General features: G+C 38.2%; 1 protein-coding gene across 1 annotated transcript in view; it reads right to left on the reverse strand.

Moving 5' to 3' along the window:
* Nucleotides 1-448: 448 nt before the first annotated feature.
* Nucleotides 449-15,450, reverse strand: part of SLC16A10 (solute carrier family 16 member 10) — a 69,438-nt gene continuing 54,436 nt past the window's right edge. The window contains 3 exon segments of the mRNA XM_039569674.1: nucleotides 449-5,681; nucleotides 6,881-7,109; nucleotides 8,512-8,655. Of these exon segments, the coding sequence (XP_039425608.1) occupies nucleotides 5,446-5,681; nucleotides 6,881-7,109; nucleotides 8,512-8,655 (609 nt within the window). The 3' untranslated portion in view covers nucleotides 449-5,445.

Here is a 15,450-nt window from a genome sequence, read left to right on the forward strand (position 1 = left end):
CAGTTCATGAAGCAAAATCAGAATTCTTTTGAAACACCACTCAAGCTTATTTTACCACAGTTTCCCTCCCTCCCTCAATTTGCCTTCTGCCTTTTGTGAATGGAGGTGTTTCTGCAAGTTTGATATTAAGCTCCAGAATGGAAAATAGAGAAGATAAATTTTTCAGAAACAAGCAACTCAGTAGTTTAGGTTTATAAAATCATTAGTCTTAAAAAGGATTGTCAGTGCAATCAGAATGGAATGGGTTGCACCATATATTAATTTAGGAGCAAATGTAAAGGGGACATTTCAGTCAGACCTCAGTGGCAATAAAAGCTGTAAAGACTTTTATACAAAAGTCTGCACACTAGATTAAAAAATAACCAGAATACAAGATATAATTATTTTTCAAAATGATAAATTTTACACAAGACTAAGACTAAAAATGATGCATGCAGTAACAAATGGAGCACTTAAGAATTACCATCTTTATTCTGAATAATTTGAGACTAACCACAGTTACTTTAGCACCATGAAAAACATTAAACATTCATTTTTTACCTTCTAACAAAGCAGAACTTGAAAAACTGGAGTTAAGGCTAGCAAAACATGTATCCTTTAATATCAAAAACAACATACAAAATATGATGTCTATAAAGATGCTTAAAGATGTTGTCAATATTAGCAAACACTTTGGTATAAAATCACTCTAATCTTAGCAGACGCACTTCCAAAACATTACAACTGTTGACACCACATATACAGACTAGAAGGCATACTGCACATATGCCAAAGTTTACATGACTAGAAACTCACTGGCTGGCTGGAACTCTAATGGTGCTGGGCTTGTCAACAGGGAGACACACAAAGAAAGGGTTCATTTCTCCTCAGCCATCTCTCGCATTCCAGTACTACACCTCCCCTGGGGAAATGCAGAACATTTGTGCACACCCTGGCCAAAACACATTGTATTTATAGATACATTCACACACATTCTTAATAGCAGAGGGTCCTTTCTGACTTCTGTAACACTTCCAGCTCTCCAAAGGGGAATCCAGACCCCAGATCAGGCATTACCTCTGCTCCCTGCTCAGAGGGCCCAGCTGAGCCCCTCTGCAAGCAGCGAGGTAGGGAACTGCTCCCCATGCCAGCACAGGGAGAACCCAGCTGCTTAAGCCAACCCATATGGATGACCTGAAGGATTGTAGCACTGATTCCCAACGTGACATACTCCCTTTGGAGCTGCAAGGAAGCACCTCCTGTCCCTTTGGCATGTACTACCTGAGGCAAGGCACTCAGCAGGGCACTTCTGCTTTTCAATGGCAGCGTCCCTTTTTTTACACCACGAGCCTTCGATCAAAGCGTCCATCCGGTACCTGCGAGAGCTGCCTCCAGCAAGGGTGACCCAACCTCACACCTCCCACAGCTCCAAAACCTGCCTGCTCTGCCGGGCTGTGGCTGCTCAAGGGTTTCATCCAGGGAAGGCTGGAAAGTACCACCCATATCCAGTGTGGTGGGCATCAGTTTGACAATCCAGTGTCTCTGCAGGGAGGAGGGAATGTATATGCCCAGACATTATGCATGAAGTGCCAAAGGAGAACAGTGTCAGTTTGTCTGCCTCATCTGATGCCAAATACACCCTGAAGAAAGGCCACAGAACAGCTGTAGCATCTTTGACTTGTGGGAGCAATTTTCAGGGACAATAAATGGTCACTGGAAATAAAATTAGAAAAATAATTTAAATGCTAATGCTGAACAGAAAAAGACCTGGATGCAAGAAATTCTAACTACGTTATAATTTGAAGTCTGGGTTTGAGACTTGTACAGGTCTTCAAAAACAGCCAGGACAAATCCAACAGTACTTTTTTAGTTATACATTGGATACTGTTGCATAGCTGAGATGTAAATAAGAACCCAAAGGGTTTCCATTATTTCAGACTCTTTGCTGAACAGTTTTCTTAAGATCAAAAGGATCTCATACCTACTGAAAAGGTATTAAACCAATCAAACCTTGCTCAAAATTAGTATTGGTTTCAAGATCTGGTGTATTAAATGACAGCATCAGGTAGGACTGGAAATGTCACGCTGCCATTTTAAGTAAACCTCTTTCTACTCATCTTCTTCCAAAGATTTACTCTGAGAACATTCAATGAAAAGATAATTACTATGTTTATAGGATAGGAGAATAATGTCTATGGAAGGTACTCTATGAACTGTTCTCAAGAGAGAGATATATCAGAATGATTTAAGGGTCTTCTTGAATTAAGCTACTGTTTTAATGTTAGAATCTACCCCCAACAAGATTAAATCTGGCATGATTTGAGTCATCAAAATAGGATTTCAGCAGGTTTCCCATGAACAGGTTTTCACACCTAAAAATAAATCATTACAAAATCTTATTTACATTTATTCCATTAAAATAAAATTGAATATTCAGGCCTTTTCTCCACTTTTGCAATATTAAATATTTTTAAAAATAAATTTACTAAGTAGTTGCTATTTGTGTAGGGTTTCTCATGTTTTAGTTAGTTTGGGGATTTATTTGCGTTTTTTTAAAGAGTGTCATCTAACCTCATTTTTAAAACCCTCAAGGCATACAGAATCTAGTATCTCTCAATAAGATTCTCAGTGGTTGGTCAGCCTCAGCACAAACAATTTGAGCTTGTTTTTCATCTTACCTAGCCTTAGGACACAAACACCTTATGCTTTTGTCCAGAAAAGAGCATTTGCTACTGGACATTTCCCCCACAGATGCAAGCCAACAGAAAGGATGCTAACAGAGTTCTTATGCAGTAATTTGCTTTATCTCCTCTGAAAAGCCTTTCCAATTTTAGCATTGTTGCAAAACAAGCACTGGCATCAGAAATGGGTTTGTTATTCCGACACCATCACACCAGCAGAGCTTCCTTACCCCTACCTCTGCTTCCCTCTCATCCAACATCCCACTCAGTAGCTGGTTTTACCATAGGAATCACTCCTAAACAATTAGTCATTGTACCCTCCTCATGAAGTCATGGTTTTTGTGGTTTTTTGGTTTGTTGTTTTCGGGATTTTATAAATTTTATGCAATTTTAGTTACTCAAATATGAGAGTTTGGATTTTTATTTTTTTTAAACAGCATGGCAATAATTAATCCACACTATTGTTATACCATTTCCGTGTCATTTGTAAAACTTAACAACAATTATTTTCTATACTCTCCCAGATAATTTACAGAGATACAGAGTAGCACGTTGGGAAGATGCCATAATACACACCAAGATACCTGGTCACAATCATTTCAAATTGCACCAGTGATAAAAAAAAGCAGCAGCTTTGTTTTTGGTATAAAACTCAGGACTAAAAACACATGAAATGCAAGATCTGTGATTAACACTAATTTTCCATTACAGAACAACAAGAAACAGGAGTCTTTTACCACACTTAGCCAACACCTTCTGCATTGCCCAAATGGAAAATAATACTGAATATCACGTTCTACAGAAACACTCCAGACAAGAGCAGCATTGGCTGTCAGCATCACTTTTGTAATGAAGGCAGTAATTTTAATTAACACTACTATGCATATTTTAATGCCTATTTTAGAAGTACTTACAATGTGCCAAAGCACAAGTTCCAATGAACCTGAAGGGACCTCGGTTTTACAGACTGGCTTCATTCACATTCCCCCCACCCCCCCCACCTCCAAGTCCCTCCACATGTGTCTTTCTAACATTTTAAGATTCAATTCTTTTAGACCTCATTCATGCAAAGTAGGGATTGAAATTCTGCTATATAAATAAGTCTGAGCTTTGGTCTACAATAATTAGGATGCTTTGCTTGATTATATTTAAAGAACTTCTGTCAGTTGCTAGATGTAAACATTAAATGCAATAGTATTGCTGTTTTGGATGGGTTTTCTGAGCAATTTACTACAACACTGGAAAAAGAAGAATGAAAATAGAAAAAACAATAAAGGTTATAATTTAAAAAAAGCAAAACAGTATGCCTCCATGGTTTATGTAAAGAACAAGAACAGTTACTTATTAAAAAAAGCACTTAAATATGCATTTTGTCCAGATCACATTTAGTTTACTCTTTACTATGACGCTTTTAAATGAGGCAACAAAAATTATTGAATGGATATTAAATGGTATTAAATGGACATGAAATAAAGAACGACTAAGTATTCCAGTGATTGCTGAACCATTTCCATGGATAAGCAATGTGATTAGAAGTGTTTTATGATAAACTGAAAAGCAGTGTTTTCATCTCAAAGTATTATGCTTTTAAACATTTTTCAGAAAAAGAAGTTACTTGTTTGACAAACAGTGCATAATACCTAAGAATACATAAGCAATGGGGACATTTAAGATGTTAAGCAAGAAATAGGACATGCAAAGACATTTATTTATATTTGAATAAAATATGGAGCCATATAACCTACAGGCAAATGAGCACAGCTATAAAGACCTGTAATAAACCTGCATGTTCACTTAGTGCAAAAATCTTTAATTGCTGAATGTTGTTTTAATAGCTCATGTATATTTCCACTTTAAAAACAACTTGGTATTGCACTTAGAATGTATCCTTTAAAGCTGTCTTGGTTTTAAGAACAAAAAAAAGAAATCCTAACAAGTACAACAGAATAATTTGAAATTTAGTCTAATTCACAATACTGCTCCAAAGAATTAATCAGTACAGTTTCAAAACTATCTACTACTCTGAGTTTTGGCTGAAAAAAGATTTATACGAATATACCTTAAAGGTATTGCCTTCACCAAATAATAATAATAATAATTTAAAAAAAACTATTATTCAGCAGCTTTACTTCTGAATGTGTTTGCACTTGGAGCTTGGTTTGCCCATATTCAAAACCTGAGCCCATCAGAAATGCCATTCTTAATGTTCTTTGTCTGGGTTACTGTGAAAGGTGAATGCAAACAAGTGAGTGTTTCAACAGTTGTTTAATAATTTAGCTTTCTAAAGAAAAAATCATTTTGGCAAAAAGATGCATATTTGTGTTCATGATAGAGAATTATAAAAGACTGTAAACAGCATGAGAAACTTCAAAAAACAGATCAGTCATAAGAGCTACTACATTATCCAATATGAACACCCAGGGGTGTGCCTGCAGTGGATGGATCATAGGTACCATTGAAGAATCCCAGGTCAGTGAGGAAAAACAGCTTTCACATTTCCAGAAATCAGTTCTGATGGATTAGAAAAATATTCTCTTCACACACAGAATCACTACACTCGTACACACTAAAGCTACAAAACTTCAAATATCTTGAAAATGTGGCTTGAAATCAAATTTAAAGACTTGTCCAAAAAGTTCAATGGTATAAAAGATTCTTGTAGCAGTTTTGCAATTTGAGCAATAGTTCAAGACTTCTTCAGTATCATATAATATCTTCAGCCAAAAAGTAGAAATCTATCTTCAGTAGGAGGAGGTCGGATGGTACAGGGAAAAAAAAAGAGGCATCAAAGGCCAGAATCCAGTTCTTTGACTGGCTTTTCTGTCGTGTCTGACACCAAAGTGCTTTCATTTTCCAGCATTTTCTCAGTAGTTTCTCCATCAACAGGTTTTGCTCTCTCTTTCAACTTCTGCCGTTCATGGACCCAGGGGATGAAACACAAAATAGCTCCTCCAACGAGGGGAGGGACTCCAGCCAGGTAAAATGCTACATCATAGGTGCCAAGCTTATCCCGCAGCAAACCTGGAAAGGCACGAAGTTACCACTCATAAATAAAGGGGCCTCAGGAACCTACAAAAACCAGGTCGTGGCTTCAGATGCAGAAACCCAAGAGCTGGCACAGATTATAAACCACTAGAGCCTGACAACCTGATGGCCAAACAAAGGTGTACATGTAGGTAAAAAGGTATTCCAGAGTTGATCTGGAGCAGTAATGAAGAGCTCAGTATGTCACCTCTCAACCAACTAAAAATTGCTTAATTACCATCCACTAAAAACATGCACCATCTTTCCTATTTGAAAGTTGCTCATCTGAGCTTCTCCAGCACTTGTATCTTGCCATGACTTACAGAAACTCTCCCTCTTTTGGTAACAGTTACCTTTGATCAATATGCCCATTCCTCTAATTCTAGATATGCTCCATTTATTGCATCCCTAATAGCCTCTTATTAAAAAATGTGTTTTCCAATAATTCACTCTAATTGCTCTCTCCAAATTCCTCCCATTAGTCAAATTCTATTTAAGTATTAATAGCTGTAACAGTATATCCAGATCAGGAAGCACCTACTCTGTGCTGTTCCAGTTTTAAAATTTTGTCCTTTATAATGCTGCATAGTTCAATTACATCTTATGAAGTACCTTTCAGTAGCACTCACCAGACTTCAGGGTAAATTACCACTGAAAATCATCAGTGGTGAGGAATACAGCTTTAGCTATTTCTACCTCCCAAGAACTTCCAAGTTTTCATCTTCAAAACCTGTACTTTGTCAGTCTCCCACCAAAGAATGAATAAAGCCAGCGTTCCTACGCATGAGGAGCAATTAAATAGACCAGAGTCTTTATCCTCACAATGGTTTTAACATGAGCAAATTTTGGAATCCAGTTAAATTTTAGATTTTAATTTGGAGCCCCTCTGTAACACAAGCAACCAATAGGCCATCACTTACACAGCATGAAAAATGTCAGGTCCTAAATCCAACTGGAAACCTATCTATTTTTATTTTGAGGAATGTTTCATATCTGCATAACAATGAAAAAGACTGAGCAAACTTTGAAGAGCGAAGTAAATTAATAACCCATGAGCAGCAGTTAAATTCACTGTATCTTCTCAAGCACACACCGAGAAAACTTCAACATCAGTGCTCTGCACATGATGCAGGAATGGGAAACACGGCCGTGCAAACATGGTAACATTTACACCTACAAACCCTGTCTACACTCACCTGCAATGGGTGGACCAACTGTCATAGGCACTGACATGAGTCCAAGCAGAAATCCAATGGCCTGGGAGACATCCTGGGCCCCAACGAGCTCAAAGGCAATCGGTGCCATAATGCAAATGAAGCACCCATCAAACAGACCCATGAAGAGACAGACAGCAACAAGAGCTCCAAAGACATTGCACAGAGGAATCATCATAGACATCAGCCCAATAAAAAAGAATGAGGCCACCTAAATATGAACAAGGAAAAAAATACAAAAACACATTGCACCAAATTTGCAAATCGTAAGGGACCAGATGAACTTCCTTACATTAGCAGTGAATTAAACTGTCTGCCTGTATTTACTTTAAAATAATCAGTCTCCATGGATTACCACCATCAGAAGTTACATAACAAGATAAAACAAACACATATAACTCATGACAGGCAAAGAAATCCCACTACCCATTTTGGAATCTTTGAAAATGCACTTGTAATCCATCATCCTACAGTGATTGTGTAAGGTCATTCTCTCTCATTTGTGTAAGGTCACTGTTTTAAGTAAAAATATCAGTATTATGAGCGGTTTTTTCAAGGTGCTTGTATTCAACAGAAGAGAAAACATTACAATTTTTCTATTAAAAAAATATCCTGATACATTGGCGTAGTCATTGCATACTTACAGAGATTTTCTAATATAACCTGAGATTATTTATTTGTTTTAGATAAAGGAATAAAACTGTCTTTCAGCAAAATTAAAAAGAAAACAAAAGAGTTTTGCCTGTGCACCATCCATGTTTCAGCATTGGAAATCAATGTCCCACCTAACCACAATAAAACACCAGGCAATCTAAATTTCTTCATGGTAACAAATACTCCAGCAGAAAGGTAGTTCTTTCCTAAGAATTTTTTATTTCCATAATGCAGTGCAGACAATCCCCACAAGATGTCTCCCTTGCTATTCATTTTAAGAGACCACATGGCGACCACCTCGTGGTTGCCAACATGAAAGTGAGCTCTAAGCTTTTCCAAAATCCCACACTAACACTGCTAGTTTCCCAAAAAATATCATTTATAAGCGTGGAGAGAAAGAAATGTATATCCCCCTTCATCTCCAAGCTTTAGCATTTCCAGAAGCCAGGACTCCTTCTGCAAAATCTCCTCAACTAAGCGACTCTTAAATTCCCATGGCCATACCCCTGGCGTACTACGCGCAGAACACATTTGACACCAAATTAGTGCCTGTCAAAGATCAAGATATCCAAAATCCTTAATAGAGAAACATGGGTTAATTTTGTCCCCTTTCTACAACCATTATGAAATCAGGCAATAAAGCAGAGAAAGCAGAATCTAGAGAATCCCCAAAGGTTCTCACTCACATGCTAATGATCAGTAATTTCTTTCATTTCCAGCTGAAAACAGCCAGCAGGAAACAGACATTCTCTTAGCACTAAAAACAAAAATCACAGATTCATGAACTTTGCACCAAAGGCTCCTAGTATCAAAAACCATACACTGAGTTTCCTAGAGTTTTGAAACTTCCCAAATTTGAATCTCCAATCGGTTAATTCTGCTTACTTATTAACAGTACCCAAAACCAAATCCTTCAGAATACACAGTTCTGAAGGAATATAGAAACAATAAAGACATACCTGTAAATAAATTTTTTTTGCACCAGGAATATAATCTGCAACTCTGCCAAAGACCAATCTGCCAACACCTGAAGTAATGCCCAGACATAGCAGAAGCACTTCTTCTGGCACGCTGTCACCAAATCTGTCTTTTACATGATTCATCTGTTTTAAAAGAGAAAATAAATTTGCTTTAGAGTTAAAAGATAGACCTTGGAAAACTTGAGTCAAATAGAAGTGATCTGTCAATCTCAGACTTACAAACTCAGCTACAAATGGGCATCTGACTTACTCTGCTTTTACAGATTTTAAAATGCAGTATTTAGCGCAGTACAATAAAAACAATCTGAAATGTGTTGTTGCTTTAACCACAATTAATGAACTTAATTCAGGAAAACAAGAAGGCTCTAATACAAAAAAAAAAGCAAAAACAACCAAAGTGTTCTCTCCAACCACTCTCAATTTACTAGTCATAGATTCAAAGTAACACAGAAGCCCCAGGGGCTGTTGCTTCCCTGACTGCGGCTCTCTCAGGTGTGCAGGACTGAGTGATTAATGGGAATCACTGCAATGCTGCTCTGTGCATTAAGACAGACACACAGGCTACCACACTTGCAACATAGCTCAGGGCAGGAGCAAGCAGCAGAGAGCTGGAGACCAGACAGTGCAAGTAGAAGAGGCCCTCCAGAACGTCTCATCCCAACATCCATAATGTCCAGGGGCAAGGAGGAAGAGAGGCAGAAACCAGCTGCAGTTCCAAACACAACAGCAAGCACTCACTCCCACGAGAGGGTGCAGCTACAGCAGCAATGAACACAGAAGAATGATTTACCAGCCACTTCGGCCTGAAGATCTAAAGCAACTGATCGATGCTCCTGGCAGCAGGCCATCAACCACAACAGGATGAACTACCAGTGTCAGTAGTTTCAACTTTTCAAGTCACGTTAAAAAAAAATATATATATCACCAGACTGGCTTGATGGATTTGGATTTTTTTTATATTCTCTCTACTTCCACAGTGGTTTTTGTTTGTGGGTTTTTTTGGTTTTGTTGTTGTCTTTTTGGTGGGTTGTTGTTGTTGGGGTTTTTTTTTTTGGGGGGGGGGGGGGTGGTTTTTTAATCAACCCCAAAGACCAGAAAATTATCCACAAGAGATTTTTTACACTATTGCTTTTTGGAACATGCTTGGCAATACCAAATATGACAAAGTGGGCACTAGAAGATCATTTGCCAGTCCTGCAATCTCTGTGCTCGTAAGTAGTTCTGAACAAGAAAAGTAAAACAAGTAAAAACAAGTAAAAGCTCAGAGGTGTGAAAGAGCAAACAGAAGAAACTGATTTTAAGTAAAGATGTAGTAAGAACACTTGAGAGACAAGGTAACCTGACAGGCTGATATCACTGAAAACCAGAGAACCCTTAATTTCCTATCTATAAAATGAAAAAGTTCCATTTTTAGTAAATACTTACAGAGCAAAATAGTTTAGATTCTTTCCTGGCCAGAATGTTAATATACAAGCTAAACCCGTTTTTCCAGCAAGAAAACAGGACTTGCTGAGTAAGAACAATTTTCTTAAGTATAAAATCTATTGGGTTTTTTTTTAATGTCACAGAATGCCTATTGAATCTAATATTAATTTGTCCAATATAACTGATTTTGTAAGAAAAAAAAAAAGAGGTGGTTTATTCTAGTTTTAAAGAAAAACTTCTAACTTAAATTGAAGACAGGTGCTTGCTCTGTTTTTTTCTTTGCTTTGTAAGACACATTTGGGAACAGAATCTGATGCAATTTTTTCATTTGAAATGACATTTAAACATAAAAGATAAGCTATTCTACTTATTCCCTTTCTGCCAAAGGTGAGAAAAGAAAAAGCTGACAGTTTTCCCACCCCTACCTTTACGTGCCTGTCAACACCCGCTGGCCCTGCTGGTGAGATAAGCCAAGGTGTTCTTTACAATTTTTGTCACCTGTTCCACTTCCAGGTTTCTGCAGCCTCTAGAATGTTTAATTAGCAGGCCTGATCCATCCACTCCCTGGAGGCTTTTCAAGGGGCAAGATAAAGCTCTACATCTAGATAACTATTAACCCTGCACCTGCAACTGAGTAACTGGATTTCTCAAAGTAGCACAGGGGGTGAAACGCTGCCACTCTTAGATCAAGGAGGGAAAATACTGAATCAATTAACTCCTTAAGCAAGAAAATAACCACTACTCATCCCAAACTTCAAATATCTAAATTAGTATTTATTTTTGTAGCCTTCACTGTTCTTAAGCACACCTATAACCTTAAAGAAAGCTTCCAACTAGACATAAGGAGAAACATTGTCCTCAGGAAGGCAGTGGCACAGGCTGTCCAGAGAGCTTGGTTCACTCTTTCCTTGGAGGGTTTTCAGGACTAAGCGCACAAAGCCCTGAGCAACCTGGCCTGATCTCTCAAAGCTGATCCTCAGATCCTTAACAGCATAGTCAATCTTCAGTGACACAGCCACCAAGTAAGCTGTAAGCAACAGCAGTATTAACTGTCTGAAAATACAGGGATTCAGGACTAATTCAGTACTGCAATTATAACTCTACGTTAAATATATTTATGAAGTAGCTCAAGCAAGATTCAGATTTCCACAGCCTTTTATCTGTTAGAACTACTCAAAAATCCCACAACGAGCAATTGCTTGTGAACCCTCTCGGGCATTAGTGCTCTCATCCTTGCAGAACTATACAGGTTGTAATTATACAGCTCTTCAGACATTGTCTACAGCAGCCAAATGGGGACCCAGGCACGCAAAGGCCAAAGCATTTCACTGTCTGCTGTGCCTGTTCTCAGTAATGTAGCTGCCTCTTCACTCAGGGCTGTGTGCATGCCGAGTTGCAGGTCTGATGTTTCTGAATGTAGAAAAGACCTGGTTGGTTCATGCAAAATTACAGTCCAGAGTAGCATGGCGGCTTCATTATTTAAAAATGTAATTTATCTTTGTACAACCCAGTTTTCCAAATCCAGATATAGGCAATGGAGACTAGAACTGAATGCATCCTTGGCACCAGCATTCTGCTTTATACCTGTGCTCTCTACTATCAGGGTAACACACACAGATCTTGTTGTCCAAATTCTCATTACTGTTAGAGTGAGACTAGAAGAAATATCAGCCACTTGGTAGTGGCTGGAATGCAGTCTTGGTTGACCTCTCTGCAACCAACCAAGACCCAGCTTTTCCTAAGACCTTCCCTTCACTGCACACACATTTCAGCTACATTCACGCAGTGAATCAAAGACATAAATCTAAGCAAAGCTGTAGCTCCTTTTTTTCCAAACACAACCTGAATTTGAAAGAAGTGGTTATGAACTAGTAAGAAATAATTCTGTCAACCACTTTCTTCGCATGAATATTCCACTTCAGGGATTCCCAACCAAGCAAAGCTTTAGTAGGCTAAATCCAATAGTCTCTCTGACCAACAGAGATGGCCAACAGCAATATGTAACCTAGGAAACTCAAAGCACATTAAACCCACAATTTTCTTCAATTACTGATGCAAGTCCTGATGTCTGACACTTTCACTGAAAACAAGCGTAAGGCTAAAAGGAAATGCTTACAGAGTACTGCTGGTACCATTCGTATACTGGAGATATTTTTCTAACTGCTCCAAATTAAGTTTCTTGAAAGAGCTGAGGGGGTTTGGAAGCCTAGAAGATAAGGGGCTCATGTGCATGTCTCAAACACTGATAGCCAGATAGCTGTGGAGCCAACCAAGGATTGCTGGTAATAACATACTGTGAAAAAGAACAGGATGTGGCTGGAGAAGGGGGCCATACAGAGGCAGGGCAGCACTCTTCCAGGACAAATGTCCTTGTTCTGGCTCCTGGAGATAAGCACAACAGAATGGTGCAAGGACAGGAATGAGGATAAGAAGCCATCATGGATTGTAGGGGGGAATCAAGACCAAAGAGCCCTGAAATCCCCAACCAGTTTCCAGGAAGGTCTGCAAGAACAGACCGTGCATAGGTTTCTCACTTTCTATGCAACCTAGTTATCTCCAGGGCAGAGAGAAGTGGCCCCACCAAGTCCAGGTGGCACCCTGGCCATCCCATCATCTGGATCAACACTGTAGCCAGGACCGGTGATCTGTTTCTTTGCAGTGAACAGTGCTGGATGATTGGAAGTTTCAGAAAGTGCTAAAAAGCGGAGCATAAGGTAACTCTGGATAAGTCACAGTTTATTCTCCAACATATGGACTCACCACAAAAATGGGGGGTAAGGATGGCGAGAAACAGAAAAAGAAACTTGGTTGCCAGCGAGCTTTATGATACCGGGCACCAGGAAGAGCATTTAATGCAAATACATTTCTGGTCCAGACTCCACCAAAGAAACTTTTACTGATGAGCAAAAAACCAGCAAAACAAGCCAGCAACTCCTGAACTTCTACAGAAAAGATGATCTTCATGTTAAGAGACAGAAATAGAAATAGCATTACTAATACTTAACAGGGATCCATTTTTAAGGGAGTGCCAATATCCCGAGTTAATTTCTATGAAATGTGACTGTAGCTGCCTTCACATGACAAATATGCATATACACATCTTCAAAAAATTCCTGCTGACACACTTGCCCCAACAGTGGTAATAGCTCTTTTTATCTCTTGTCAATTTAAACTATGTAAAGAACAAGGAGAAAATTAAATAAGGTGATTTATTACATGTCAATAGGGAAATTTTCTCTTATTCCACTGAGTAAAGCAGATTAAACATAATAATTCATACATCATGAAGATTCAGAACAAGCATCATCTGAATTTCTTAAGTAAAACTGAACACAACAGTTAACAGGTTAACTGTTAAGCCTATTTAACATAAAAACCCCAAGCATTTAAAATTCAAAAAGACTCAAGGCTGACAGTTACACAGTTAAAATGGTTTTGCAGGTTTTTTTTTTCCAAAAACAGCAAGTCCTGAAGCCATATGCCCTAAATAAAAAAAAAATTTACAAATTTCATAACTGTTAGTGTTATCCTAAAGAGTATATGAAGGAAACCAATGGCTTGGTGTGGCTTGAGCAGCAGCAGCAAGAGATAAGGCATACACACATCTTTGGAAGCTCACAGTGACTGAGCACAAGGATGCAGAATAAAGCCAGGGATCCACAAGAACTGAAGTGTTATGTACACAAGGGACAAGAGTTAAATTGTTGGATAAAACTTATCCTTTTAAAACATTTTTTACATTACTCCTATTTGTGACTACAATCCATAATTTACAGTCTCTGTTTCTTGTGGCCTACAGCAGTGTTTCCAGGGCCTATTTTACTCTCGAAACTCAACTATGTCCAAAATCAGCTACTATCAGCAGATCCTAGAGACTTACAGGTCAATCACATTAATTTGAATTTCCAGAATAACAGCAGAAAAGGAAACAAAACCAGAACGATTTATAAACATCTAACAGGTAACATCACAAACTAAGGATCAACACAGATTTGTGGGGGGGAAAAAAGAAAACAACCAACCAACCCTAATTTCTCTAAATTCTCTCTGCTACATGGTAGGTAGCAAACCTGGCCTACACAGGGAAGGGCAGATGTAACAAATCTTGACTTTGGCCAGCATTTAGGAATTCTCTCAAACATAATTCTTATGAGCTAGTTTAGAATACATGTCTAATACAAGAATAATAATAAAATACATCAATTCAGGACATGACATGACCTTTATGTGCTGCTCAGTAACAGTAAGGCCTCAGCTGATTTTTTTATGTCCTGTTTTGTTCACTACTCGTTATTACATGGACCATGTGTACAGAATACAGAAGAAAGACCTGGCAACAAACAAATTTTATAAGCATGGCTTGTGGAAAAATATTTTTAAAAAGAAATATTTTAAAAGGTCCTACACCAAAGTAAGCTGGTACTGAAAAAAAACTTGGTAAATTGGATACCTCCAAGTCCTACTTTCTATGATTCCCAAAATGTTTTCTTGGATTTCTTAGAATAGTCACAGATACATACTTACTGAGTGTTACAACTTAAAAATGCTTCACTTAGTTCTAGCTTGGTAAAACGCTGCTGCACATTTGATTAAAAGGAAACCTATGACTGAAGGAAGCAATTTTCTAACATTACCACTTACATTACACTAGTAAAAGCTTAAGTCATTCTTTTCAAATCCTTGTGGCTAATGTAATAACATGTTATCACTTTACAACTTCTGTAATTAAAACTGAGTACATTATATGATATGCTATGATTAAGAAATTATGGAATATCAAAACAATGGATTAGGGCAGCCTGTACAAATACTGTACAATGCTACTGTCATGTCCTAAGAGAGGCTGACCTCCTTGCTCAACAACAGCATCTGTGCTACTTATATCACATCTCTTAGGACCAGACTCCTTAAACCATATGACCTAGGCAAGTAAAACCTAAACAGATTCTCTATTCAACCACCACAGAATTCCCAGGGCATCCGTAGCACTTCACTATTACAGATGTACTTGTGGACATGGTCGCAATCCCCTCAGCTTTCACAAACCTGGGTGAAGCACCTGACTCATTCTACTGGGGAACAGCAGAAAGCTCTCAAGTGTCTCAATTCTTCAAGAAAGTCCCAAATACACTGCCAAGTACCTACACCAGGTCAGGGCCTTGAGAAATTGAATCAAGTAGCCAAATTTTCATTTAAATCCCAACAAAAAGATAACAATGATAGTCTCTCCTCCTCATACAGAGTTACAGTCTTTACTCAGGATACAGACATTTATGTTCCTTTTTTTTTTTTTTTCTGCCTGGAGCAATCCAAAACCACCTCTCCTTTTTCTAGGAAATATTCTGCTCAGCAGTAATGACAAATTTAACTCAATCATCAGAAAAGAACCTGAAAAATAGCTCAGAGCTTGACAATTACTGCAATCAAATAGAAAGCTAGGTTCTGAGATCTCCTCAATGGAAGATTCAAAACACATGGTAAGAAACTCACAAG

Source organism: Corvus cornix, chromosome 3 (genome assembly GCF_000738735.6).
Source record: "Corvus cornix cornix isolate S_Up_H32 chromosome 3, ASM73873v5, whole genome shotgun sequence".
Classification (NCBI taxonomy): Eukaryota; Metazoa; Chordata; class Aves; order Passeriformes; family Corvidae; genus Corvus; species Corvus cornix.